This window comes from Lissotriton vulgaris, chromosome 5 (genome assembly GCF_964263255.1).
Source record: "Lissotriton vulgaris chromosome 5, aLisVul1.2, whole genome shotgun sequence".
Classification (NCBI taxonomy): domain Eukaryota; kingdom Metazoa; phylum Chordata; class Amphibia; order Caudata; family Salamandridae; genus Lissotriton; species Lissotriton vulgaris.
Window position 1 is genome coordinate 1,275,239,877 of NC_141693.1, and position 27,359 is coordinate 1,275,267,235.

Below are 27,359 nucleotides of genomic sequence, written 5' to 3' on the forward strand. Positions count from 1 at the left end.
AAAAAGCACTCAAACCAGCAGGGGAAGCAGGCAGAGACAACTGCAGTCAGTGGGTTCACTCCGAAAATGCATTTTCTCCTTAGTGTGTGAACTTTTGTCCTCGCATACCTGACTAAGGCGCATTGAAGACTACAACAAGGCACGATCAGTTGCTGTGCTTTCGACGTTTTGCTGCTGGGCATCTCGCTCTTTAGACCCCTAGCGTGCGGGCTCCTGTGTCGCCTGAAAAGAAGGGAACGCCACGGCCTCATCAAACTTTTTTTGCAAACTTTTTTCGTGTGGAGAAAGCAACATGTTGTTTGCTTGCTGGGTGTTTCACGGCCTCGTCCTGCTCCCAGGAGACAGCATGGCTGCCAGCGGGGACACCGAGGCGCCCGAACTTGCCTCGTTTATGAGGCAGACTGACGTCCCGTGGAGTACTGGTCCAAGGACGGAGGCAGAGATGTTTCTGGATAACCGAGGGACTGGGAGTCAGTCAGTGGAACCACCAGGGCAATACTGGCTTCGAATGAGCAGGTGGCAGCGGCGGGGTGCCCCGGACACCTCGGGGACCCTGCTGCGCGCACGGAGAGGTGCAGAGGACGACGATGCCAAGGCCGTGCAGCAGTATGAGCCCAGGGTGAGAGCCGAGTACCCGCGACTCATTGACACGGGCCACCTGGGGCCTACCAAGCCACTGCTCCCGTCCATCACAGACCCGTCCAGAGTCAGGCATGGAGGGGCCTCGGAGACCGACAAGGCTGAGAGGGGACCCCTGGGGAACCGAACCACGACCGGCCAGAAGCGCCCGCAGGTGCAGAACCCGCTTTACCCCATGACGGAGAACTCGTATAGCGCCTACGCTGTGATGCTGCTCTCATTGATCGTCTTCGCCGTGGGCATCATCGGCAACCTGTCCATCATGTGCATCGTCTGGCATAACTACTACATGAAGAGCGCCTGGAACTCCATCTTGGCCAGCCTGGCCTTCTGGGACTTCATGGTGCTCTTCTTCTGCCTTCCGGTGGTCATCTTCAACGAGATCACCAAGAAGAGGCTCCTGGGAGACATATCGTGCAGGGTCGTGCCCTACATGGAGGTAAGGACGGTGCAACATGCAGTGACATGACAGATGCAAGTGCAGTACTGTAGTGATGCCACACGTCCATCTATCTATATGTCCACATGTTCAGTTCCGCATATAGCGCCAAGTCCCTGCTGGCAGATCTGTCTAAGCACATAAGGGATCAGAGGACATGTAGTGACCAAGATTCATCAGTTTAGCCAAACAGGGAAGCTGGGTTTAGAAAACTGGTCTTGCAGGACCAGAACTAGCAACTTTGCTACTAAAAAAGAGCAACTAAGATATCTCATTGAGATTGGCGCTCTTTGCTGAGAGTGTGTGTCTGTAATTTTCATGGTTAGGTTGGAATCTTGGTATGGGTGTCTCTAACATTCATCCTTGAGTGGGTAATAAGTTGAGCGCAAGAGAGCTGAGTAGTAAAAGTACATGTTAAATTACGATTTTAAAAATCAGCAAAAATCCTCGAGGCCAGCAATATCTGAAATACAGTTAATTTTTACATGAAACCACATCAGATACCAAGATATTATAAATGTGTGTGTTTGGGAGAGCTCAGCTGGGAGCTAAGTTCTTCAGCCCAGTTTATGACCGAAAGGAGCTTTTTGTCTGCTCTCGAGGATCCGACGGGAGCTGCATTATGTTAGCACTTGATTCAATGAAACGCAAGTGGTGCGCATGATTCTCTGATGGAAAGTGGGTCATACAGGGAGGGGGTGAAAGTTCTACCGGTGTGTGATGGGAGTGATGTAGGGAAGGAGAGGCCAAGTACCGAGTGACTGTGATTTGAAATGTTCAGGCTTGGAGGGATAGAAAGTGTGCTGGGGAAAGGGTCACTCACTCCTACGGAGAGGAGGTGAAACCTGGTACCCCATGATAGGGATTCGCAGTGGAGATAAATATGTGATGTGTTTGTGGGATAAAATAGAAGGGAATCAGCCCACAGTGGCTAGAGAAAGAATAGAGGGAGAGGGGAGAAAGACCTGGTGGGGTGTGGAAGCATGGGTGTGTTTGTGTCTGTGTTTGTATGTGTGAGAAGGTAATATTGAGAAGGGACCAGTAGAAAGGCCACGGTTCTGGGTGATGGGGAAAGATGACCGTATTCTCCATTCATATATTACCCAACACACTGCTTATTGGTGCTTAACAGTCCTTAATGCACTTCGGGGCATTATCAAGGCGGGCGATATGAGATTATCGCCACTTTTGCAGCCGATTTCGGCCGCAAAGCAGCGATAATTTCATCGCCCTATTAGCAAGCTGTCGCTAACATCAGTTAGCGACAGCTATTAGGTGATAGCGAGCGGTTTGGGGCCCGCTTTGCATGTCAGCGATATTTATTGCTAATGACATACAAAGTGGGCGTACCCAACCAACATCGCTATCGCCTATTATCAAGGCAGGCGTAGCGACAAAAAAAATTGCGCTGAGGGCGAATATCACCAAAACCTAACGCCTGCTCAGACCACTTCTTAACCTGTACATCCAATGGGAGGTGGATATTCAGGTTAAGACCCAATTAGCGATAATGCATGAATATCGCTGGATTTCCAGCGATATTCATGCATTTCGATGCTATCGCCGGATATTTGATCGCATTTGAGATAAACGTTGCTAATAGCACGTTATCTCTGCGATAAAATACGGCGATGCACTGCGATAGAAAAAATGCCTTATTTAGCGATAAATATCGCTAGTTGTTGATAATATGCCCCTGGATTTCTGAGCCATAGAAGGAAGGAATAGAGTCCAAGTAGTGCTAGTTAGGCCCCATTCTTGTATTTCAATGGGAGTTTTATGTAGATCTTCTTCCAGTTGTGTGCATCACTTGTAGGGGGTTCTGCTGAGCCGATGTCTGGCCCACACTTGGGCTGTTGTGCGGTTTTTGCAACTTTTGTGTGTATTGTACTGAGTATCTGCTTGTGATATAGCTTCAAAGAACTGTTTTTCTTTGGGTTAACCGCCGTCATAGGCGTGTGGCTTAAACAGCAGCACTATCCCTAGGCTACAGAATTTTATGTTGACTTACGCATTAAACAGCAGAGTTATCCCCAGGGTGCAGAAATGGCGTTGGCATCAATCTTGAAGAGCAGCGCTTTCCTCGGTTAGAATTTCGTGTTAACTTAAGCTTTAAACAGCAGACCTATACCAAACATGCAATGCAGCAGACTTATGTCTATGGAAGGCTATATGGGCTGTGACATGTGGATCATTTGTACCAACTAATCCAGTCCTCAGATCTGTGTTTGACCGCATGATGACAGATCCAAATCCTAGCAGGCGCACATAGCCTTTCATCTTCCTGAGGTTGATAAAATGACTACCATTGAATTGTGTAACACCAAACAGCCGTTATCTTTCAATACCGCCAAGAGGCCTCCTCAGAGTGAAAATGGGCTCTAGAAATATGCCTTTTTTTTAAAGCTGAGTCAGGGTCTAATATAAACCAGGCAGTATCTGATTCTGCCCCTGTCCACTGGAGGTTCATGGGTCTACCGTCCTGTTGAGGATTCTCATGGTTCTCTTCACAAAACTGTAATCTGATCTTTTCTACTAACTCATTACATGGGTATTGTCGGTTCTTTCGCGCCTGTATTCAGCCTTGTTAATCGTATCTCACTCTTCTTTTTAACTGAGTGCCGGCTTTCATACAGAGTCTTACAGACACACATGCGTGCACACTAGGCATGGGCGGAACTCGCAGAGTTACATAAAAACTCAGTGAGATTCCGCGGAGTTCCGCCAACAGGCAGAAATATGCACGCAGGCAGTGCTCGTGCTGCAATTAAGCTCGAGTAGGGCAAGGAGCATTGAAAAATCAGGGCGAACTGCACCATGTGTTGTGCATGAGTTCACGGCCATTCAAGTTTGTTTTGCTGCCGCTTGCGTAGAAAATCTACTCAATAAGCATTCCTCTGAAAGCAACCACCTGCGACCGCCTGCATCAGAAAATGGCACAAGGGGACACCAAATCTCGCTTGCACTCACATTTCTGGAGCCTTGCAGGAGAACATTCAGGCACATGGAGATTGGCGGAATTTGGCTGGAACTCCACATTCCAAGAGTAACATGGACCACGTGGTGGTCAGTTGAGTAATATATAAAAACTGTACATGTGATCTAGGACCATAATACCCTGATATGACCCAATTGTATAAATAATCTTTATACAGTATTTTTAACTTCTCAGATAGATCCCATAATAAAGGGACACCGGGGATCTATCTGGGTGATTTTATCTTATGTAAAGCCCCCTCCTTGAATATATCAGAAGAGCTTCCCAACACTGTGGTCGAGCCCACCCCGACTTGTAGGGGTCGGGGTGACCCGATGATGAAGCATGACACCACTAGGGTGTGTGAGGGTAATATAAACAAGCTAGTTCTTTCCCCCACATACATGGTTGCGCTAGACACAACCTTATAGTAACACTAGTCATGTCCCTCCTACCTATTATTCTCTAGATCACAGGTACAGTTTTTATATATTACTCAACTGACCACCACGTGGTCCACTGGAGTATTTTTTTGTGCTATACTTCTCTGGGAGGACATACTCCGGTTACTCTCTTACCCTCCGGGCATCTGGGTCCTTCCAGTGCCTTTTTGTGTAAGAGTAACATGGAGTCACCAAGTTCTGCCAATTCCGCGGGCCATTCCACTTAGCCTTAGTACCCACATGCACATAAAACCCATACATCAAATAAGAATGTGCAGAAGGGCAAGCTTCCCTCCCATACACAGGAGCATTATAAGATGGCAGCATCAGTTCAAAGTTCTTCAACAGGTGGAGCATGTGCAGTAGAAGTGCAAGAATCCCTCACTTAACAGAACAATGATTGTACTGTCTAAGTCTCACACCCTCAAATCTTGCAAGCACACCAGAAGGTCCAAGTACAGCATGTGCAACAGTAATGGCATTGGCAGAAGTGCATTATGTTTGCAAACACAAAACAAATTTACTGTATGTAGTAGCAGTGTAAGTTTCCTTCAAGTACACAGAAATCGTGAAACACAGAATGGAGCAGTGCTTGATTCCTAGCACAGTAGCACTGCTGCTTCTCTCACGTACACAGAACGTACATAGCACAGGCAGTAACACTGCATGCTCTTTAACATACACCGAAAGGACACAATGCTTGCAGGAGCAAGGCAAACCTAACACAGAGAGTTTGTGTGTATGAGGGTGCAGAAAGATGTGTGCTACCATGTATGGCTGAGTTCTAAATGTTTCTGCGGTGGTTTGTGAGTGCCGGGTGTGTGAGTGTATGAAGTTAAAAATGTGTCTGCTGGTATGTGCTGTGTTGATGGTCTATTGTATTGTAGTGTGGATAGTGCTACACTTGAGCACGTGGTTGCCAGTGGGGGCCACAGGTACTCAAATTTTGGGGACCAACAATTAGTTTTTTGTATTGGACATTTAGCAAGAGCAAGAAAGAGAAAAACAAACAAATGGAAAGACAGAGGAGGAGAAAAATCGTCATAATTGGGAGAAAGCAGGAACCTGCAAGAGTGAGATAAAGGTACAGAGAATATCTGGTAGTGGATTAAAGAGACTTGAGGTGGAATAAAGACTATGCAGCCTTGGTGTTCGTGGCACCAACTTTTTAATTTCAATGGCCGTGGGCTTCTGAGCAAAGCTTACAAATCAAGCACCCAGTGTGGGTGACCATGAGTTGGAGAAATGGTGTGTGAGACAGTGGTGAGGTGATGGTGATTGTGATAGAGTGTGATGTTGAAAACCCATCAAAAAGGTTCTGGGTGTACTTGTCCACGTTATATAAAATGAATATTTTGAAGTGTCAACTCTTTGACACTCGAACAATTGAGAAAGGCAGGAATGTAGCCAGCTTTGAGACACTCACATGTGAGGGACTGGGCCTAGTACAGTGATGAAGATGTGCAGAAAGAGAGGGAAGGACGGAGAAGCACAAAGGTGAGGAGAGGGGCAGAGGGAAAAAGGTGATAGCCGAAGAGGAAAGTGCAGTGTATATGTTAGCAGGAAGAGCAGAGAACTGCAAGTCTCTGTCAGGCTATATGTAGTGTACCACAGCAAAGTAGTTCTAAGGTGGGTACTGAACAGCAAGGGTGTAGAGTTCCCTGCATTCCTGGGACACACATAGAGACTCGAAAGTCAGAGGTGGTGCGAGCCAATCCCCCAAGAAGCAAAATGGACAGGCCAGGCAAGTGCTGAAGCCTCCTGATTCTTGTCTGCATGGCCCAACCAGTGCCCAGAGTGGGACCACAACAGTGGGTATGAACCAGGGCTGGGTCCCAGTGATCTCGGATCAGGGCATTAGGCCCAGTGGCGGATATCTTTTCCCATATTATGTTCTTGTTTACAGTGATTGGCAACATGATCTCTGCTTTCACACACATAGGATATTTGAGAAGTCCTCTTACGTCCCGCTGTGTAGTGCATATTTTGCAAATCAGCACTCAGATAGTTTGTGCCAAAATATAAAAAGTAGGTGTTCCCATTCTTCTGCTTAAGAACATGGTCGGATGGTTGTTCCGCATGACATACTGTGTCATCACTGTGGCACGCCTCCATTAACTTGCAAGATCCCTTCCCATCCTCAAACACACAGGGCTCCACTTAAGAGCAACATTTCACTATGCGTTCCTGGCACATAGTGGAGACCCCGCTCCCTAGAAGAACCGAGTACAGACTGTTAAAGCCACAAAGGGAGACGGTGCATTCAGTAACTGATCCCACAGACGTATCCGATGATATGTTAATGTCGGCCCAGAATCTCAAGCTCAGCCTCATCATCGGGCTGTTGGAGGTCCCAGGCACAGCTGTTGTGGGAACGCAGATCCAGCGCGCCCCATCTTTGTGACTTTGTGACTCTTTCTAGTCCTCCTGCTGGGTAGCATTTGAACCAGGATCTCTTCATGGTCAAAGGGCAAAGGGCTTATGATGGGATAAAGGAAAAGAAAATGGCCTCAGACAGAAGAAAGGAGCACCTGCAGGGGTTCTGTGTGCTTTGTGTTGGTTTTGACAGTAGTCCTATTCATGGCATAAGGTGGCTGCTTTTGTAAAGTCGTGGGAATGTTAGTACATTGTAAGTAAGCAGGGATACTGATGAAGATTAAACCCTGGCATGGAGGGGCATCGAGAAAACGGCAGCAGACTTGTCCCCTGCAAATCCCCCTATTCATAGCCAACCACGAATGTATTATTAATCACAAAGAGCCGTGCTGCATCACTGTTGCCTGTTGTCTGTACTGCACTAATTACATGTGGCCGCTTACCCTCGACGTCATGCTGGCTTCTTTAATCTGGTTTAACTAACCCGCCTGCCCTTGCCCTCTGCGCACACAATGCAGCTCAGTTTATAATACCTCGAAATTAATATGTTTCTAGTCCAATGAAAATGCTCTTTATAAACGCTGCTCCTTGGAACTAGTTCTGTTCTATTCGAAATACTTAAAATACAACCAAATACATCATTTGATTCAAGGTTGCTACCTAGTTGGTATTTTTTATTTGTTATGCAGTGCCTTAAGTTGTACTTAGTAGCACATTTATTTGGTTAATGGTAGAAAAAGCACTGGCAATGTCAATAGGTTTGACTATTGTACTGTGTGCTTTTGACTTTGCCAATACTTGTCTGTGTACCAGGAAGCATGTGCAGGTAAAACCATCTGATAAAAATGATGTTCCAGAAAAGTAAGGGTTGCTTTCTTTCCTTTCGCACAACTTTTTGAGATGCTTTTGTCATCACACAATGCCCAGTGGTGCCACACCACCTGCTGACTGATTATATATATATGACTGCCATGGTGGAATGGTTAAACAAAAATAAAGTACGTGGAATGCCCTTCTAAGCTAGCCTTCATATTTATAATCAGTTTGCGAGGGGCAGGGAAGTATTTGGAGCAAGAGCTGACAGAAAGTAAAGCGATCCCTTTTTATGTTTCATCTACCTTTCATATGGTTTTGTCAGTCCATTTCACAGTGCTTTTGGGCACTCGTTTATTTCAGCAGATGGAGAATTACAAAACTAAACATTCAGTAGAAACATAGTGAGACTAAAATTCTGTGGTGGGCAAACTCAAGATGTCATTGGCTATGTGTCCAGCCAATAGCAGATGGCTCCAGTTCAAAAGGAAACAAATGCTGTAGCTGGCTGACCTACAGCCCTTCATGTAGGTATTGCATATAGTATATGCCACACTTCAGACCTTTATAACGTGGAAAATCAAAACATGAGTACTTTTAGCAGTCAAATACAAAATAATAATAGTAAACAACTGGGGAAAACACCAATTAACTTTGCATTCCTGTGCATACTTCAGCTTACTGTCCTTCCAAAATACAAATATCGAAATGGCCAACAATTTCTGCTTTAGCAATAACATATGCTGTGTGGACTCAGCTGTTCATCATTTGGAGGTTGATAAAACGAATTTCAAGTTGAGTGATAACAAAACTTTTATTAACAAGCATCGGCAATGTCAACATTGAGTCTTGATTTCAACTTTAGAAACCTACAGTCCAAACCAAAACAATGCAGATGCATTTGAAAAAAATGCATATATGAAAAAGAATATAATGTCCGACAATTAAGTGTCCGTTTGACATCTATAATAGTCTCTCATGCTGTGTAATATAAGCACTCTCTGGGAGGCTTTATAATGCACCTAACAGCTAACCGGACGCAGCCAGAGAGCAGTAGCCCTCTGGGAGGGACCGAAGCCCACTCTGTATGCTTTAATGAGTTGGCAGCAATGGGCAGTGCAAACATCTTGCCTGTCACACCACACCTAACATCTACAAAAGGCAAATAAGTGCATGTTGTTCGCTAGAGAAATGGTCATTATCAATGTCATATGACCGCCAGGTGTGGGCAGCATGTAGTAGGGCTGGGGCACCGGTGGGTGGCCGTCACTGTTCACAAATCTGACCCCCCTGGATGGGTTTCAGTTGCTTCTGTAAGAATTTCAACTCAATATTTTTGCACCAATTATTATTATTATTATTAGGAGCAGTGTTAGTAGTTTTGTTGTTGTTGTTAATGACCCACCTCCTGTAGCCTCATCAGGATCCAAGGTCACTCCATGTTACTGGTACTGCTAGACTGTAGCCTCATCTCGTCATATCTTGAGGTGGAGCGCGACTGCCGGTAAGTCGGGAATATATTTTTGTTTATTGAAAACAAGATAGTGAAGCCCATCTTTGTGGTTATTGCCAGTTGCTCTTTGTGTTGAAAGTGCACACTGTGCAGATATCGTTGATGAAGGTCTATACTTCGAAGTTGTCGTGTAAGGGGGAGCAGTCCTTTGGTGTTATGGCAGCTCCACAATGGCTGCTGTCTCTGAAACACACTGCATGTTTCGAGGAGAAGCAGAGGCTACATAGGACTTAACTTTGTGCTGGACTATAACGTAAAAGTCTTTTATTTCCGGAAAAGGTTCTAAATCCGAAGTGAACTGATCTGAAGAATTTCCTCTGCTTGTAGAACAACAGTGAAGAAACAGGGGTGTAACACAAAATGATGGGGCTCTCTGCAGATTGTGATGAGAGGCCCCTGAGTCTGATCTAAGATATATTCCAGTGGTGGCTCCTAAGGTGGATGAGTGTCACTCCACTGCTGCAAAGCAGAGAAAGAACAGATACAATGATAATAACGCAATGTTATTATCATTGTATTTGTTCCGGCTGCGCAGCTTTGCAGGGCGGGCGGGGCTGCTCTGCTCTCAGAGCAGGGGAGGAGTGGTTTAGAGCAGGGAGGAGCGGTTTAGAGCAGGAGAGGGGGAGGAGTGGTTTAGAGCAGGGAGAAGTGGTTTAGAGCAGGGAGGAGTGGTTTAGAGCAGGGGAGGAGTGGTTTAGAGCAGGGGAGGAGTGGTTTAGAGCAGGGAGGAGCGGTTTAGAGCAGGGGAGGAGTGGTTTAGAGCAGGGGAGGAGTGGTTTAGAGCAGGGAAGGAGTGGTTTGCCCACTCTAAGTGCACATGACTATTTGGCCGGCCCTGTCGGGCTGGCCAAACAGCCATGGGCACTTCACATGCATTCCATGCTGACTGCATTACAGCCTTCGTGGAGAACATGCCCAGGCCCTCATTCTCTGACTGAGTGCCAATCCATGCGACTCAGCTCAATCACAACGCTGCATTGCAGAGTTGTGATTGGCTCAGGCGCGGGAGCATGGCTGCTTCGTGTTCCGGCCCCGGAGAGGAGAAACTGAGATGACGAAGGCGAGAGAGGGAGAGCAGCGAGCAGGCATGTTTAAAAAAGTTTTTTTCTTTTACAACCCCTGATCCTCCCGACCTGGCCCCCCTCCATCCTCCCCCCTGACCCGCCACTCCCGGTTCATGCGCGCCGCTTCTGATATATTCATTGCTTTGGGCGGCACAAAGGGCCCTTTAAGGGTTGTGCCTTCACAAAAAAGTGTTTACCTCCTTGCTTTATAAGGAGGATTAAAAGTAAATAGCAAAATGGGGGACGGAGACGGGCTGCAACATCCAAAAATTTCGAAGTCATCGTAAACACCTGTTTTGTTTGATGAGGTGGAAATTCGGGTTCATGAGTCAGGCAGCACTGCAGCCTGGTGAGACCCCCTGAACAAAGCAACGTGTTGTCAGACTTTGTAAATGGCACATACTTAAATCTGACTGCCAGCAATATTACAGTGACATGTTGCCTTTGAAACATGCTGAGGCCTTGCAAATCGTATTGGTGGTATTAGAGCCCAAAGTCTCAAAGTTCACGGATTGTTCAAAGCCGAATTGCATCCTGAATATCCAACTCAGAATATCAACAGACAATATGTTTTGAAAACATTGAGAACATATTGATAGGTAAGTAGGTCTAGATTTTCTGTGCTAACGCCACATATATGTACTTATGCAGTACACATATCTTTGAGGTATGTGGATGTGGAGTTACGAATAGTAAATGTATACTTCCCTTTATGCACTTACCTTTCAATATTCTGTCCTCGATATTCTTGTACCATGATATTCTGGGGGTTGATATTCAATAGTATGTCTTCAGACCACAATATCAGACGTGAGGGTCCTTGTGAATTGAATAAAACAAGAAACTGGCATTCCATAAAATTCTAAATGAGTCCTTCTGGCAAAGGCTAAAGTAGGTGACCCTTTAGTGTTCTACCAACAGGACTTGTCAGATTACCCCTACCACCGTGAAGCATGGGTATTGCCAAGGAAAAGGGCATCAAAGAATCAACGACGGAAAACATCCTTGTATCTGCCATGCTTGTGTCGAGATGACGGATCACCATCAGTGAAGGAAGTGGAGCCGAGCTTTAACAAATTGAAATTTATGTATACATCAATAAACAAATTTCATTCAGTAGGTAGTTTGGTTGCTGCAGTCTGGCCTTGGCGGTTGGCAGTGCCAGCAGCTGAGACCCCCAGCCTTGGGCTGCAGAGGCTGGTCAAGTGAAACTAAACCAAAACAATGCAGATGCATTCGAAAAAAATGCATATATAAAAAAGAATATAATGTCCGACAATTCAGTGTCCGGTTTGACATATATAATAGTCTTTTATGCTGTGTAATATAAGCACTCTCTGGGAGGCTTTCTAATGCACCGAACAGCTAACCGGACGCAGCCAGAGAGCAGTAGCCCTCTGAGAGGGACCGAAGCCCACTCTGTATGCTTTAATGAGTTGGCAGCAATGGGCAGGGCAAACACCTTCCCTGTCAGACCACACCTAACATCTACAAAAGGCAAATAAGTGCATGGTGTTCGCTAGAGAAATGGTCATTATCAATGTCATATGACCGCCAGGTGTGGGCAGCATGTAGTATGGCTGGGGCACCAGTGGGTGGCCATCACTGTTCACAAATCTGACCCCCCTGGATGGTTTTCAGTTGCTTCTGTAAGAATTTCAACTCAATATTTTTGCACCAATTATTAGTATTATTATTATTATTAGGAGCAGTGTTAGTAGTTTTGTTGTTGTTGTTAATGACCCACCTCCTGTAGCCTCATCAGGATCCAAGGTCACTCCAGGTTACTGGTACTGCATCCTTGTATCTGCCATGCTTGTGTCGAAATGCCGGATCACCATCAGTGAAGGAAGTGGAGCCGAGCTTTAACAAATTGAAATTTATGTATACATCAATAAACAAATTTCATTCAGTAGGTAGTTTGGTTGCTGCAGTCTGGCCTTGGCGGTTGGCATTGCCAGCAGCTGAGGCCCCAGCCTTGGGCTGCAGAGGCTGGTCAAGTGAAACTACCAATAAAGGTCAAGCTCTTGCAGAGAGTAGGCATGGGTCCTCAGTCCTTTCTATACATTGTTATGGTCCTATGTCGGCCTCTTCCCCTAGCCACCCCCCTCATCTTTTCTGCACCTGTGCCTAGTTAGGGTTCGTTGCGCTGGGTTCATGCAGTTGAGACAAACAGAACTGAACCTTGCAGAGGTAGAACTGACTGCTAAGGGAGAGAGGATTCAGATTACTCTACACTAGACCTACTGCCCTCCTCAAGTAGCAGGACGCTACAACAGAGAGTTCATTGTGCACGCTCCTCTCCGACCCTCGCGCTCCAGCATGCCTTGTTCCCTGGTCATGCACCTGGAGGGAGCACAAGAAAATCAGAGGGTGATTGAGGACGAGAGTACAGCTTTGGTTTCAGTATCCGCCCTCTACTGTCGGAGGTGGGGGACAGGTTTCAAGTGTTGGAGATGCTCCCAGCAGGTGGCCACAAGTCAGCAGTCCGTGAAGAATCAAAAGCTGTTATAAAATATGGCTTCATGGAGCTGGGAAGAACTAGCCACAAGCGAGAGCATGGTTTAGCCAAGGAAAGGGGCAAAGACCACGAAAGCGAGTTCAGGGCAGGAGACAGCACACAGAGATGTACGGAGTCAAATACGCGAGTTTCCTAAAATCAACCCCTGTACTTAGGGAGGGATGGAACTAACACTTTCAACTTTCATGTGTCTCACTTCAATGTTAGGGCTTAAAATGATTATTGTTCACTAGTATTTGTATAAGTCTCAGAGTACCAATAACAGGCAATACGATTAACTCTACCATCCCATACTTGAGAACTTGTATAAATGACTATCAATCAATCAGAGTACTTGTAAAGTGCGCTACTTACCCGTGAGGGTCTCAAGGCGCTGAGGGGAGGGGGTGCTGCTACTGCTCGAAGAGCCAGGTCTTGAGGAGTCTTCTGAAGGCGAGTAGGTCTTGGGTCTGCCGTAGGTGGGTAGGGAGGGTGTTCCAGGTCTTGGCGGCGAGGTAAGAGAAGGATCTTCTGCCAGAGGTTGTTCGTTGGATGCGGGGAACAGCGGGGAGGGCGAGGCTGGTGGAGCGGAGCTGGTGGGTTGGGGTGTAGAAGCTGAGTCTGCTGTTCAGGTAGGCTGGTCCGGCGTTGTGGAGTGCTTTGTGTGCGTAGGTGAGGAGCTTGAAGGGGATCCTCTTGTCAACGGGGATCCAGTGTAGGTCTCTCAGGTGGGGGGTGATGTGGCTGCGGCGAGGGACTTTGACGATCAGTCGGGCGGAGGCGTTTTGGATGCGTTGTAGTCGTCGTAGGTGTTTGGCTGGGATTCCTGCGTAGAGTGCATTGCCGTAGTCCAGTCTGCTGCTGACGAGGGCCTGTGCCACCGTTCTTCTTGTTTCGGTCGGGATCCACTTGTAGAACTTGCGGAGCATGCGGAGGGTGTTGTAGCAGGAGGAGGAGATGGCGTTGGCCTGTTTAGACATGGAGAGGGAGGAGTAGCGGATGAATCCTAGGTTGCGTGCATGGTTGGTGGGTGTTGGTGCTGTTCCCAGTGTGGTCGGCCACCAGGAGTCGTCCCAGGTGAGGAGGTGGGTCCGAGTATGAGTACCTTCGTCTTGTCAGAGTTCAGCTTCAGAAGGCTGTTCCTCATCCAGTCAGCGACGGCCTTCATTCCCTCGTGGAGGTTGGTTTTGGCGGTGTGCAGGTCCTTGGTGAGGGAGAGGATGAGCTGGATGTCATCAGCGTAGGAGATGATATTGAGGTCGTGTTGGCGGGCCATTTGTGCGAGGGGGGCCATGTAGATGTTAAACAGCATCGGACTGAGGGATGAGCCCTGGGGGACGCCGCAGATGATGTTGGTGGCCTCGGATCAGAAGGGCGGGAGGCGGACGCTCTGGGTTCTGCCGGAGAGGAAGGACGTGGTCCTGTCAAGGGCCTTCTCTTGGATTCCGGCTTCTAGGAGGCGTGTCTTTAGAGTGCGATGGCAGACCGTGTCGAAGGTGGCTGAAGGTCCAGGAGGATGAGGGCTGATGTTTCGCCGTTGTCTAGTTGGCGCCTGATGTTGTCTGTGGCGGCGATGAGGGCTGTCTCGGTGCTGTGGTTTCGTCTGAACCCGGACTGGGACGGGTCCAGGATGTTGTTGTCTTCCAGGTGACGGGCCAGTTGCATGTTGACGATTTTCTCAAAGACCTTCACAGGGAACGGGAGCAGGGAGATGGGCCAGAAGTTCTTGAGGTCCTTGGGGTTCTCCTTGGGCTTCTTGAGGAGGGCGTTGATTTCGGCGTGTTTCCAGATTTCTGGGAATGTTGCTGTTTCGAAAGGAGCTGTTGATGACCTTCCGTAGTTGGGGTGCAATGGTATCGTCTGCTTTGTTGAATACGTGGTGTGGGCATGGGTCTGACGGAGATCCTGAGTGGATGGAGTTCATGACCTTGCGTGTCTCGTCGTCGTTGACGATGGACCAGGAGGTCAGGAGGTTGGCGCTGGTGGTGTTCACAGGGGAGGTGGGGTCTGGTGTAGTCGGGGCAGTCATGGTGTTAAAGGTGTCATGGTTGTCAGCGATCTTGCGGTGGAAGAAGATGGCCAGTGACTATGTGTGAATTACAGCCTAAGTTAGCCTTGCTGAGATTTGAACCCAAGACATGAACGTTGCGCACACTGCTCTGCAGCAGACAGAATCACCTAGGAAGTTATGTTACCTACACTTTCCTTTATCAGTGCCTTCATTGTTTTTAAACATGTATGAGCTATTTTCTCTGGTTTGTGTACTGTTAATGCATTGTGATTTGGTGTTCTTTAAAGAGGTGCACCTTAATTTCTTTCATAAATTAGAGCAGCGTTGGGCGGTTCATATGGTTACAGGGATGATGTTCCAGACCCCAAGTGCACAGTAGAAAAAAAGGCCTGCTGCCTCGGTTTTACTTTTAACACTTTTTACTCTGCAGTCTGGTGATGTCCTCATTGCGTTGTGGGACAGCAAGGGGAACCAGTGGCGATCCAATGGAATGTGATCAAATTTCTTCAGGCCGGGATGAGACATGCTGTGGAGTGTAGGATATCCTTAAGTGGTGCCAGTGTGGAGTCTGGGTGGCAATAGAGCAGGGCATTTCCACAATCTAGATGTGTGAGTGCCATGGCTTAAACAGAAGTTCTGAAATTACATCTGGAAGAAATGGTTTCACTTTCTTTAGAAGATAAAGCTATTACTAGGTCATCTACTGTTTTAGCAATGCATTCCTTGAGGGTGAGGTTGGTGTCCATCGTGAATCCAAATGTCTTGGCATTCAGTGAAAGTTGGGATCTAAAGACATCAAGGTTCATGTATGTAAGCCAAGTTTGGGCTGTTGCTTGCTTGCTGTTCCTGGAAGATAGCAGAAATGTTGTCTTGGTTGGGATGAACGTGAAGTAAGTGATGGACATCCAGGTCTAGATGATATGCATGCAGTGCTTAAGGATGTAGCCTTGCAGCTAGAGTGCTTGACCTCGAAGCTGGGGAACCGGGTTCGAGTCTCGGCAACAACACTCAACATCCTGTGATTGTGGGCAAATCACTTAATCTCCCTGTGCCTAACAAAAATGAATGTGCCCTCATGTAACAAAACCGGTGCCCATGTAAAGCGCTCTGATACCCGATATCTCGGGTCTACTTTGCGCTATATAAAACTCTAAAAAAAAAAAAGGAAAAAGCCGAGGTGACTTTCAATCACAGTTTTCTATCAATTGCATGATGGTGAATCTTGGCACTGCACACTCATTCACTCGCTTCTGCAAAATGGGTATCACTCTGGCTCTAGACACTTCTGCTCTGACAGAACAAGTAATATGATGACACCAGATACCTGTGTCCTTACCCTCTAGTACAGTACTCATCACCCTGGAGCAGTGAATCCTTCCAATTGGAAAACTTGAATTTCCTCTTTCCAAAGCAACCTTCTACCCTTGCACATACCTTCTACTTGACAAAGTGAATAGCATTCTGACAGTAGGCATTCCAATTCCTTCTTTCCCATCCTAGCAAATGAGAGCACTCTGGCTCCAGGCATCCTTTACAATGACAAACTGAATGGCACTCTAGCTGAGGCTAACCTGCCTGTGCCAGAAGAACAGCAGCGATCTGCCAATGAGCACCTGCTTCTGACGACCAAGAAGCACTTGTGCACTCTTAACCACCTTGGCACCATGCAGCACCCACCCTCTCAGAGCGAGCAGTATTCTGTGACTAGGCAGCTTCCTTCACTACCCCTGGCAGGACAGAAAGACTCCTGTTCTTACAATGGCACAAGTGCAAGAGTCCAGCCTGTGGCTGACTCACGTATAGCGAAGCTGGCACTCCAGCAGCGCCATTCCTTGGGTTAGTCAAGCGGACCAAACTCTGATACTGGCCCGCTCCCTGGCATAGCTGAGCAGCACAAGTGGCACAATTGAGCAGTCCAATGTCCTGATTAGTCTATCACAATTGGCCAGATATACTGGCAGAGAAGAGGCGCCTTCTTATATTGTTGACAGCACTCTTGCGTGGAGTGAAACCAGTTTTATTGAAAAATCCCACATTCTAATTGAGCTGTGCTGCAATTATCACCGAAAAGCACCATTGACATGGCACAGCAGCATCCAGCAGACATTCCCTCTGACTCAGGATCATTCATGTTCTGATCAGTTTCACTCTAATGCTTCCCTTTCTCCCATTCTGTCTCCCATCCACCTGTTGATTCACCCCGTAAGTGGGCGGGGACCAAACAATTCAAAATCTATGAAAACAGAAATAATTTACAGAATTAGACTCTTTCAATTGATTTTTCCTGCCATTAAGGAATCTCTGCGCTTCAGAAAATCCTGGATTTCATGGATTCTAAAATGTTGAATATGGTACACATTTTACTTTTATTAAATAGCTATTTCAAGAAACACATATTTGTGTGTAAAATTAAAACTAGAAGATAAATAATGCGCTATTGTTTTAGCAGTAGCTAGCTCCTTAAATTCAATAATGAATATGATAACGTAATATTTATCTGCTCATGAACCTAAAGGTCACTTAACAAGAAAAGATTACGTAATGAAGGAAGGAGCAACACAGAAGATACCCACACGTAGGGAAAGGAGGCAGAAGAGGCATGCATGACATCTACTGATTATTATTATCTTTTGCAATGTACATAACACATCCTTATATTTGGTCATTTATTATGTTAGTCATATAACTCCAAATAAGAACTCGAGAACTTCTTGAGTTCATCTTCCTTGTCATTTATGCCGAATGTTACTTTTTCTGACGACACTAAAGTAATAACTTCGGCAAACCATTTCAAAAACCAAAGACTTGAATCCCATTGTCTTAATATGACTTATATGGACACAACTGAACCTGTTGTGATCCTGCAGCTTTAGTTGCAGTTGAAACCCCAGTTTTAAGTCTGGTGTTAACTAAGACCTTTTGATTAAAAAAAATACGTACTATATACGTATTTAAAGGGGCTTTCAGCTAGCTTTTTTCATCCATTGGTCGACTGATGTGTCATTCACATTTTACTTCAACCCACTACAGCATACAAAATGGGGCAGGGGTCAGCCTACTCCAGCCACTGTATAACTTCACTTTAAGTGACTACATTTTGCTCTTTCAAACGGAGCACACCCACACACAAAATAATTCCCTTCTGTACCAATTCTTTTGTCTTTCATTTGTAACTTTGATTTTGCCTTTGTGTTTAGAGTCTGATGTGACAGCAGCAGACTTTATACTAGGGGCCTGATTCCGATCCTGGATTTTTTTTCCATACAAATAGGATTTGTAGTTTTTTTGCATACAAATTGTACAAGTCCCTTCCAAACCGTGTAGTACGATTCGTACGGGAAAAATACATACAGATCGGCCCAATCCTTACAAATCGGATCGGGAAAAGCTGTACGACACAGACTTGTAAAAAAGACCATACAAATTGTAAAAAGGCTGTCCAACCCGTCAAGTACGATTCGTACCAGTTTTTCAGCATACGATTTGTATGGAAAATGGCCGATATACGGGGAATGACTCGTACCGGGCAATGAAGCGAACCCCTATACGCCTCATACCCTGGTATGACTCGTTCTGGGGGTACGACTCATACCGGGGTACGGGTCATATAGAGGTATGAGGCGGACAGGGGTCCCCCCACATGTGAGGCATGTGTATGGTGCGTACACCAAAATCACCCATGTACGCACCGTACCCCAAAATCGCGTATGTATGCACCATACCCCAAAATCGCACATGTACGCACCGTACCCCAAAATCGCCCATGTACGCACCGTACCCCAAAATCGCCCATGTACGCACCATACCCCAAAAATCACGTATGTACACACCGTACCCCAAAATCGCCTGTGTACGCACTGTACCCCAACATCGCACATTTGCACACCGTACATACGCGATTTTGGGGTACGGTGCGTACACGGCCGATTTTGGGGTACGGTGCGTACATACGCGATTTTGGGGTACGGTTCGTACACGGACGATTTTGGGGTACGGTGCGTACATACGCGATTTTGGGGTACGGTTCGTACATGGCCGATTTTGGGGTATGGTGCGTACATACGCGATTTTGGGGTACGGTGCGTACACGGCCGATTTTGGGGTACGGTGCGTACATACGCGATTTTGGGGTACGGTTCGTACACAGGTGATTTTGGGGTACGGTGCTTGTACGGTGCGTACACGACCAGTACCCCTTCATCGCATATGTACGCACCGTACCCCACTTTCCGTGTCATCTGTACGCACTGTGCATATGCACCGTACCCCTGTATTCATGGGGTGTACGACGCGTACATGGGGGGGTCTGTCTCGTACTGTTTTAGGGGCGTACAAGGCTTTTTCCGCACTTTTTGGCTCTTGTAAAAAAAGAGCCGTACCGCATGCCGTTTGTACAAATAGTACTTGCCGGGTTGTAAACTGCTGCCGGGAATACATGGGAACGTCGCGTACAGAGCAATCCGAATCGGAATCGCTTGTATATACAAGTTGTATGGTCTTTTTACAATTTGTATGGAGTGCGTCTATTTGTACGGATCGTACTTCCGAGGGTGTAGGGGCCTCCTTACAAGTACGAGTTGTATGGAGAAAACGCTCCATACCACGGTTTGTACAGCGTTTTTCCAGAATCGGAATCAGCCCCTAGATGTGAGCAGAGGCTACATTGCACGCTTTATCAGTTCCCATCTCCTGCAAATGCTGTTGTAAATTATTTATTGAAGTGTATTTTAACCGTCTGCTGGTATTTCACAGCACAATACATTTCGTCCATTTGAGACTGTTCTCTGTTAAGTTATTAAAAGCATCAACATATTAAATGTGAATTCATAAGTAGGCAATTCTTCAGAGCACATTTATTTTGGACTCAATTTCATCAATGGTTCTGTAATACACTTTTCCCAGGAAGAAAACCATTTGTTTTCATGTTTAATTTTCAGCATTTTTAATACTTTTTGTAAAAAAAATCCTTCTTTTCTTTCTTCTTCCGTTCCTTCTTCCTTTGCTCATTTGTTTCCTTTGCTCTTGCTTTCTTTCTTTCATTTTTTTCCTCTTTCCTTTTTTTTCATTCCTTCTTTCTTTACCTACTGTCACTCCTTCCTCTTTTTCTTTTTTCTTTTTCTTTCATTCCTTCTTTGTCTTTCATTCTTCCATTCCTTCTTTCCTACTTTCTTACTTTTCTTTTTTCGTTCATTCATTCTTTCCTTCTTTCTTGGTTTCTTTTTGTTCTTACCTTCTTTATTTCTTGCTTTCTTTCTCTCATGCATTAGTTCTTTCCTCCCTCCTTGCTTTCATTCCTTCTTTAATTCTTCATTGTATTCATTCCTTCTTTCCTGCTTTTATTCATTCTTCCTTGCTTTCATTCATTCCTTCCTTCCTTCTTACAATTATTCCTATTTGTTCCTCTCATTAATTCCTTTCCTTCATTCTTTCTTTCTTTCTTTCTTTCTTTCTTTCTTTCTTTCTTTCTTTCTTTCTTTCTTTCTTCTTTCTTTATTTTTTCTTTTTTTTCTCTTGTTCCCTCTTTCTCTTTCTTTCTGTTTCTTTATTTCCTGGTTTCAGCCCTTCTTTCCTGCTTCCATTCTTTCTTTTGATCTTTCTTGCTTTCTGGATTTCTATTCTTTCTTTTTGCTTCCTTCTTTCTGTCTGTCTGTCTTTCTATCTTTCATTCTTTCATTCTTTCTTTCTTTCCTTCCTTCCTTCCTTATTTCTATCATTCTTTTTTGCCTTCCTGCTTTCTATGCTTCTTGCATTCCCTTTCTTTCCTTTTTTCTTGCATTCCTTGTTTCATGCCTTCTGTTTTTCCTTCTTTCTTGCCTTCTTTCCTTATTTAATTAATTATTTCTTTCTTTCTTTTTCTCTCTCTCTCTTTCTTTCTTTTCTTCTTTCTCTTTCTTTCTTGCTCTCTTTTTTCTTTCTTTCCTTCCTTATCTTTTCTTCTTTATCTTTCCTCCTTCCTTCCTTATTTCTTTTCTTTCCTTACATCTTTCCTGTTTCTTTCCTGTTTCTTTTCTTTCTTTCTTTCTTTCTTTCTTTCTTTCTTTCTTTCTTTCTTTCTTTCTTTCTTTCTTTCTTCAGCCAATGGCGCGATGATTGGATTTTTAGGTCTGAATTAGCCCAAATCTTTTGACTTCACGAAATTTATGTGTATGACATAGTTACCAATAGGGTTTTTAGCCACACTTCATCCATTTCCCTGTGATTGTGTTATTCGCATTTTTCTCTAACTGACTTGAGCATGCATCAAGGGGCAATGTGTCACCCCACGTCAGTCATTGTCTGACTTCACTATGAACTGGGGTGAATGTAAGACATTGTTCTGCATTCTGTCCATCAACTGTGTTTTTTGCAATTTTCACCCCGAGTGGGCTGGGTATGCTCAGACGTGAGTCCCAGGCTCTCCACATCACTGGAGTCAAGCTATCCAGGCTGAAGAGGGCTGATAGCCAGAAACCGGTCCTTGGATACTTGATTCCGGTCTAGGAAAGACATGGCTTGGTAGTTCGGGCTGGACTGTTCCTATGAGGCACAGGGTCAAGGCTGATTTGCATATAGCCATTGTCTGACCTAGGGTGGTGTGGAGTGCAAAAAAACGATGGATTTAGGCCCAGATCTTTGTACTGGGGTGAATGTAAGACATTGTTCTGCATTCTGTCCATCAACTGTGTTTTTTGCAATTTTCACTATGAATAATGGCATTCTGCCTTCTTACATGGAGCACATCCACACACAAAGTAGTTCCCTTCAGTGCCAGGGAGTACTGTGGTAATGTGTGCTTTTTTGAGACCAAAAAACATGTTTACCTTTAATCAATGTGTTTTTTTAAATTGATGAATGACCAGAAGCTTCCCAAATAATAACTTTTTGCAAAGCCATGACAAAACAAAACAAGAATTGTCAAAAGGCTGGGGAACAAAACCAGACCTAATTGGCTTTGCCAATGCTTGTTAAGCTTGTTGTTAGTCATTGCATTTTAATTTTACTAAAATTACATGTATATGACTTATTGGGACTTTCAACCAGCCCTCTTCATCCATTGGTCTATTATTGCGTCATTCACATTTTATTTCCCCCTACTTAAAGCATATTACATGGGGCTATGGATTAGCCCACTGAGGCCTTTTCACTAAATTCACTGCGAGTGCTTCATGCTACAATGCTCATCTGGAAATAAAACTGCAGTAAAATGTTTTAGCAAATACAATTAGGACAACAAATGAACAAAACAACATGTGGTACTTGAGTAAGACCATGTAATTTCAATCTCTTCTACTTTTGTTTGCAGGTGTCCTCACTGGGCGTTACCACCTTCAGTCTGTGTGCACTGGGAATTGATAGATTCCATGCTGTTACAAGTCCTCCATCCAAGGTGAGACCCATTGAGCAGTGCCATTCTATTATTGCCAAACTAGCTATCATCTGGGTGGGTTCAATGACTTTGGCTCTGCCTGAGATACTACTATGGGAGATAACACAAGACACTTCTCCTGTCTCTGGTGTGGTCACTGAATACTGCGTTATGAAACCATCCACAAACCTGCCCCAGTCCATCTACTCTCTTGTTCTTACCTATCAAAATGCAAGAATGTGGTGGTACTTTGGCTGTTACTTTTGCCTACCCATCCTGTTTACCATTACCTGCCAGCTGGTGACACGAAGAATTCATAGCACAGAGAAGACTGTGGAATGCCATAGCTTGAAGCACAGTCAACGGGAAAACCAACTCAACTGGACTGTGGTAGGCTTGACCGTCGTTTATGGCGTCTGCACCATTCCAGAAAACATCTGCAATGTACTGGTGGCCTACACAGCACTGGACATGTCAAAACAAACCCTGGATCTTCTCAATCTTATCAACCAGTTCTTTATGTTCTTTAAGTCCTCTGTGACCCCGGTGATCCTTCTGTGCCTCTGCAAGTCCCTGGGACAGGCTTTCATGGACTGCTGTTGCTGCTGCTGTGAAGAATGTGGTCAAGAAAACTCTTCGAGTGAGGGTTCCGACAGCAAGCTCAAGACTGAGATGTCCTCCTCCATCTTCTTTGATAAGCCTAGGGATTCACCGCCTCCAATCATGGCCCTTGGCACTCCATGCTAAGTTATGTCATAAAATATCCATGCTTTGGGTGGATTCCCTGGCTAAGGCCAAGACAGGACATTATTTTTCGTTTGGGAATGTATATATTAAGCGAGAAGATGGAACTGATGCTGGAGTGTGTGGCTTTCTTAACCAAGGACATTCTTTGCTGTCAACACGAAGCACTAATGGTTAAGACCTAGATGCTAATAATTGAAAAGTGTTTCATGTTTATAAATAAAGCAGTTATTCTCTTTGTGTAAACACCCCTTTTCTTAGCCTTCCCTTTAAGGACATATTTAAATAGTCATCCACCTTTGTACTTTAATAATTCTTAGTACTGCTGTTTGTTTTAATATATTTCTCATTTTGCAGCTGCCATGTAACAGTTTAGTCTCAAGCACAATATTCATTCATCACTATCGGCAATTGAACAATGGGGCAATTTTCGACATAGAAAGGGACTAAAAGTAACCGGACACATTTCAATTCCTGGAAATAGCTAGGATGAGATGCACTTGATGAGACATACGGCAAGAATTAAGAAACATATATATTGCATTTTAATTCCCGAAAAAGTGATTGCTCAGCCTAAAAAGAGAACTTTGGGTGGAGTGCAATAGACTGAACTGTATGCCTTTTCAAGAGTTACTGGGGCACATTGCATGGAGCCCAATTCTGAGTCGGACTTGCCATGGTGACGATTATAGTATTTCTAGTAAAGTGGAACTTTTGAAACCAGATAGATGGTATTGAACTATCAGTGAAAGACTTTATTTCCGATATTGACTTAGATTCAGTATCTGTGGGGGGGGGCTCAGATCTGACCCAATAGTATATTCTAAGTATCATTAAATTAGTCAATAGGTACTGCATTAACTTGGGTCTCATATTCTTATATGGCCGTAGGGATGTAGATGAAGTTAAAGATGAAATGTATCATCTTTACATTAACCTTCCCATCATACTGGCAACCGTCGTTACCCACCTTCTAACCTTCAGTCTATGGCTTTCACATTCAAAACTCAATGACGTATTATAACACTGTTAGTGATTTCTTAGCCCGAGATTACTAGAATTGACAAAGACAAAGTCAAATTTACATCATCTGTTTATTAATATTTTTGCCAGCATAAATATTTATAATATGCTCTGTAAATAAATGCAATAAATAGCTTGTACCATGTTTTCATGCTTCACCTTTTCTCTCTTGCCGTGTCTGTACTAGCCTACACTTGTTGGTCATGATGGTTCAAGAAGCAGGTGCCAAGGCTCTGGAGTATGATTTTGAATCCATTATGAACATGAGTGGAATTCCATTGATCCATGAAATGAATGCAACTCCCATTACATATGTTTATTCCATCTAGGTGGGATGGCATGCACGAACCTAAATAAGGAAAACAGATACCAATACAGATAGTGATTCCAATTATAATCCATTGCACTTTTAGAAAGAACACAGCTCCACTCAAAGGTGGGCGTGGACCCCCAGATTGAACACAACGGATGCTTACTATAGAATACACAAATGAACTCTACTTTATGTGATTTCTGGGAGGTGTCAAGGCTTGACTGAACCTACAGAAAGAATGCAAATCCCATTATGCATGCCAATTAGAGCTAGGCTTATGGATCACTAAGTAGTATGGACAGAACACATCTCCCCATGCTGATGGCAATTCCAGAGAGTTGTCAAGTATTAGGTGAGACCATAGACTGAAGTTTATGTGTAACCATAAAAATAAGTTTTCATATATTTTCTGGCAACATTTCTTACTTCTATAGACTGAACGTCACACTGTATATAGATAATTTTTTCTCATAGGTTAGTATACTGGAAACTATAGACAGACGCCACTCATACTTTCTCATTGGGATTCAAAATCAACTTGTCAATTAGGTAGAACACTGGCACTAAAGATGACATTTCTAGGACGGTGTCAAACATTGACAAACTCCATAGCAAGAACTCCAGGAAAACATAAAGATGTCCATTGAAGAATGGGACTAAAATACCAGCTATTTCTACCTATAAAAGAATGGGTGAGTCACCACCTGTAGTCATAAAACAACTCATTATATCAAATATCTTACTATAACCGAGTCAAAGGGTGCTTGCTCCTGTAGCAAGACCTCAACTCATCTTAAGTATGGCTTTTCTTGTCCATTCACCCTAAGGATTTCCATATGGGAATTACATAAAGCTGTGTTGATTGTATAGATGGAGTTTCGTTGATGGGTCTAAAGATCGCACTATCATATAATAAGTATACCAAACCAAAATGATGGAGTAACCTCTTTCCTGGTTCTTCATATATCGAGCCCAAGCGATCTGTGCCACATTATTGTGCACATATATGTGCCTTTCTTTGGTGGCGGCTTGTGTCCCTAATACAAAAGCAGGCCAACATTCCTGAATGCAGGTGGGTTTGGGGAGTGTATGTTTGTGTTTTCTATTAGTTAGTGTTCAAAGTACAGTCCATCAACATAATTTGGGTTTCTTATTTTTTTTTTTACTCTTTTTTATTTTCACAAATTCAAGTGTACTGTGCTTCATGTCTGTCCACAAAATCACCCGTGTCTTGTATCTTGTCACCTAATGCAACCTAAATAAGTGGGACCACTGCCTGCTCTTAAAAAATTAAAAGAAAACGGGCAGCATTGAAAAAAAAATTGCTTTATTGAAAAGCAATTACGGATATGGTGGTCTGCTGACCTTAGCAGGCCACCATCCCTGTGATTCTAGTGATTCCTAGGGGTCACAAATTGCGACCTACCTCATTAACATTAATGAGGTAGGTTGATTCGTACCCCCTAGGATTCGCTAAACGAAACCCATGGAATTTCATATATTTGGAATAGTGATTACCTAATTTGTGATTCACAGAAAATCGTAATTAGGTAATCGCTATTCCAAATGTTGATACATGTGGCCAATAGTATCTCCAGCAGAAAGTAATTGACCTGGAATACAGCAGCTGCCAGGACAACATAAGCACCATAGGCCCCCCGGAAGGAGCTGAGATGGACAATATGTTCCAATATCTGTGTGCCATGATCCCCACTCTTATGAACCTCATGTTTACTGTCTACACTCGAATTCCACAGAGCCCTCAGAGTCCGCTCCAATTGACCAGCGCCTGCGGCATGTCTTGGTGTGCTGTGTGAGGCATCTACACGCATGACAAATGCTCTAGGAAGCTAAGGGACGTTGCCCCTGCCACTATGATATTGCTCAAATTATGTTTGTGGGGGACTTTTAGGCACATACCAATTTTAAGTTGAAGTAGTTTCTGGCTCTCCGCCATCGACTCAAGAAGAAGGACATCAAATAAGGCCTATTGGAACCTACCACTATGATCATAACCTTCCAAGGCAGAACATACCAATATCTTAAGTCGAGGCACCTGGAATCATTTCTGGATGTGCTGGATGACACCACCATGGACACAGCTCATTCTACGGTCAACTCTGAATCTCATCCACAAGCCCCTAGGACAAGGCTGCATGGACAGATCTACACTGCATGAGCTGCAATGTTGGCACTAAGTTAAGCAAAAGTGGTCCCAACTTGCTAGACCACTATCTGGGAAGACTTCACAACCAAGAGACAAATCAAGGTCACTTCTCAAAACCCAATGAGGTTCTGCTTCTGTTTGTGTCTATTGGAGGCCACTCCATAACGTTTACCTGTGTAATTAAATGACTGTGAATTCCCCCATCCTCCATCGCTCTCTCCCTCTCCATCTCTTTCTCGCTCTCCCAACCCTGTTTGTGTAAAATTGTTGGGGACTGTTGAGGACCAGGTGGCTCATTGTTGTAGGGTGTGGGGGAGGAAAGTGAGTGACTATTCTGTTGCTGTAGGCCTGATTGCAGGTCCCAAAATCCTTAGTCTGCATAACCCACCTGTGGAGGTAATTCCGACACTAGCCATACTCGGCTGACTCTCTTCTCCCTCACTACCTACCCCCTTCATGGTTTACCTCTCGATCCCAGGTCCATACTGTAAGCTGTGTCAGTGAGTGCCTGCTCTTTCAAGTGCATTCTCTCTTGCACCCTGTCTACAAGCTCAGACTTTGGGTCTATTGGAGCCCCATATAGGGCTCGAGACCTGCTCCGCCCTCCCGACATAGATCTCTCAACTTCCAATGGGTGACCCTAGTAGCCATCCTTTTTTACCCCCCTTTCCCATCATATGTTCGCCTGCCCTTCCACACGCCCTCCTTGTGCCCCCACCCAAATCATACCCCCCCTCGGGTTGCCCATTTTTCGAGTTCCTGACTCTTAGTTTACTCCTCCCCGTGACTTGACAACAAGCACTACAACAGCGACTCCGCATTATGGCACACAACCCACCACAGAGACCCTTGAAGGTAATTTCCCTAAATGCTCATAGCTTGATGCATTTCATCAAACAGAAGAAAATCCTAACATTTATAGGCCAACAAAAACCTGACATCGCCCTTCTTCAAAGAGCTCACTTCTCCCCAGTAGAAAGCGAAAAACAACC

The 27,359-nt window shown here is 44.8% G+C and overlaps 1 protein-coding gene across 1 annotated transcript; it reads left to right on the forward strand.

Moving 5' to 3' along the window:
• Nucleotides 1–24,034, forward strand: GPR37L1 (G protein-coupled receptor 37 like 1). Its single transcript, XM_086923123.1, has 2 exons — nt 1–1,078; nt 22,058–24,034. The coding sequence occupies exons 1-2, from the start codon at nt 293–295 to the stop codon at nt 22,865–22,867; spliced, it is 1,596 nt and encodes a 531-aa protein (XP_086779249.1). The 5' UTR covers nt 1–292; the 3' UTR covers nt 22,868–24,034.
• Nucleotides 24,035–27,359: the final 3,325 nt, after the last annotated feature.

Excerpts from the sequence above, each read along its gene's own strand:
- GPR37L1 (XM_086923123.1), top strand. The coding sequence starts at position 293 with ATGTTGTTTGCTTGCTGGGTGTTTCACGGCCTCGTCCTGCTCCCAGGA. Across the intron at positions 1,079-22,057 it reads GGGTCGTGCCCTACATGGAG|GTGTCCTCACTGGGCGTTAC; the intron begins GTAAGGACGGTG and ends TTTTGTTTGCAG.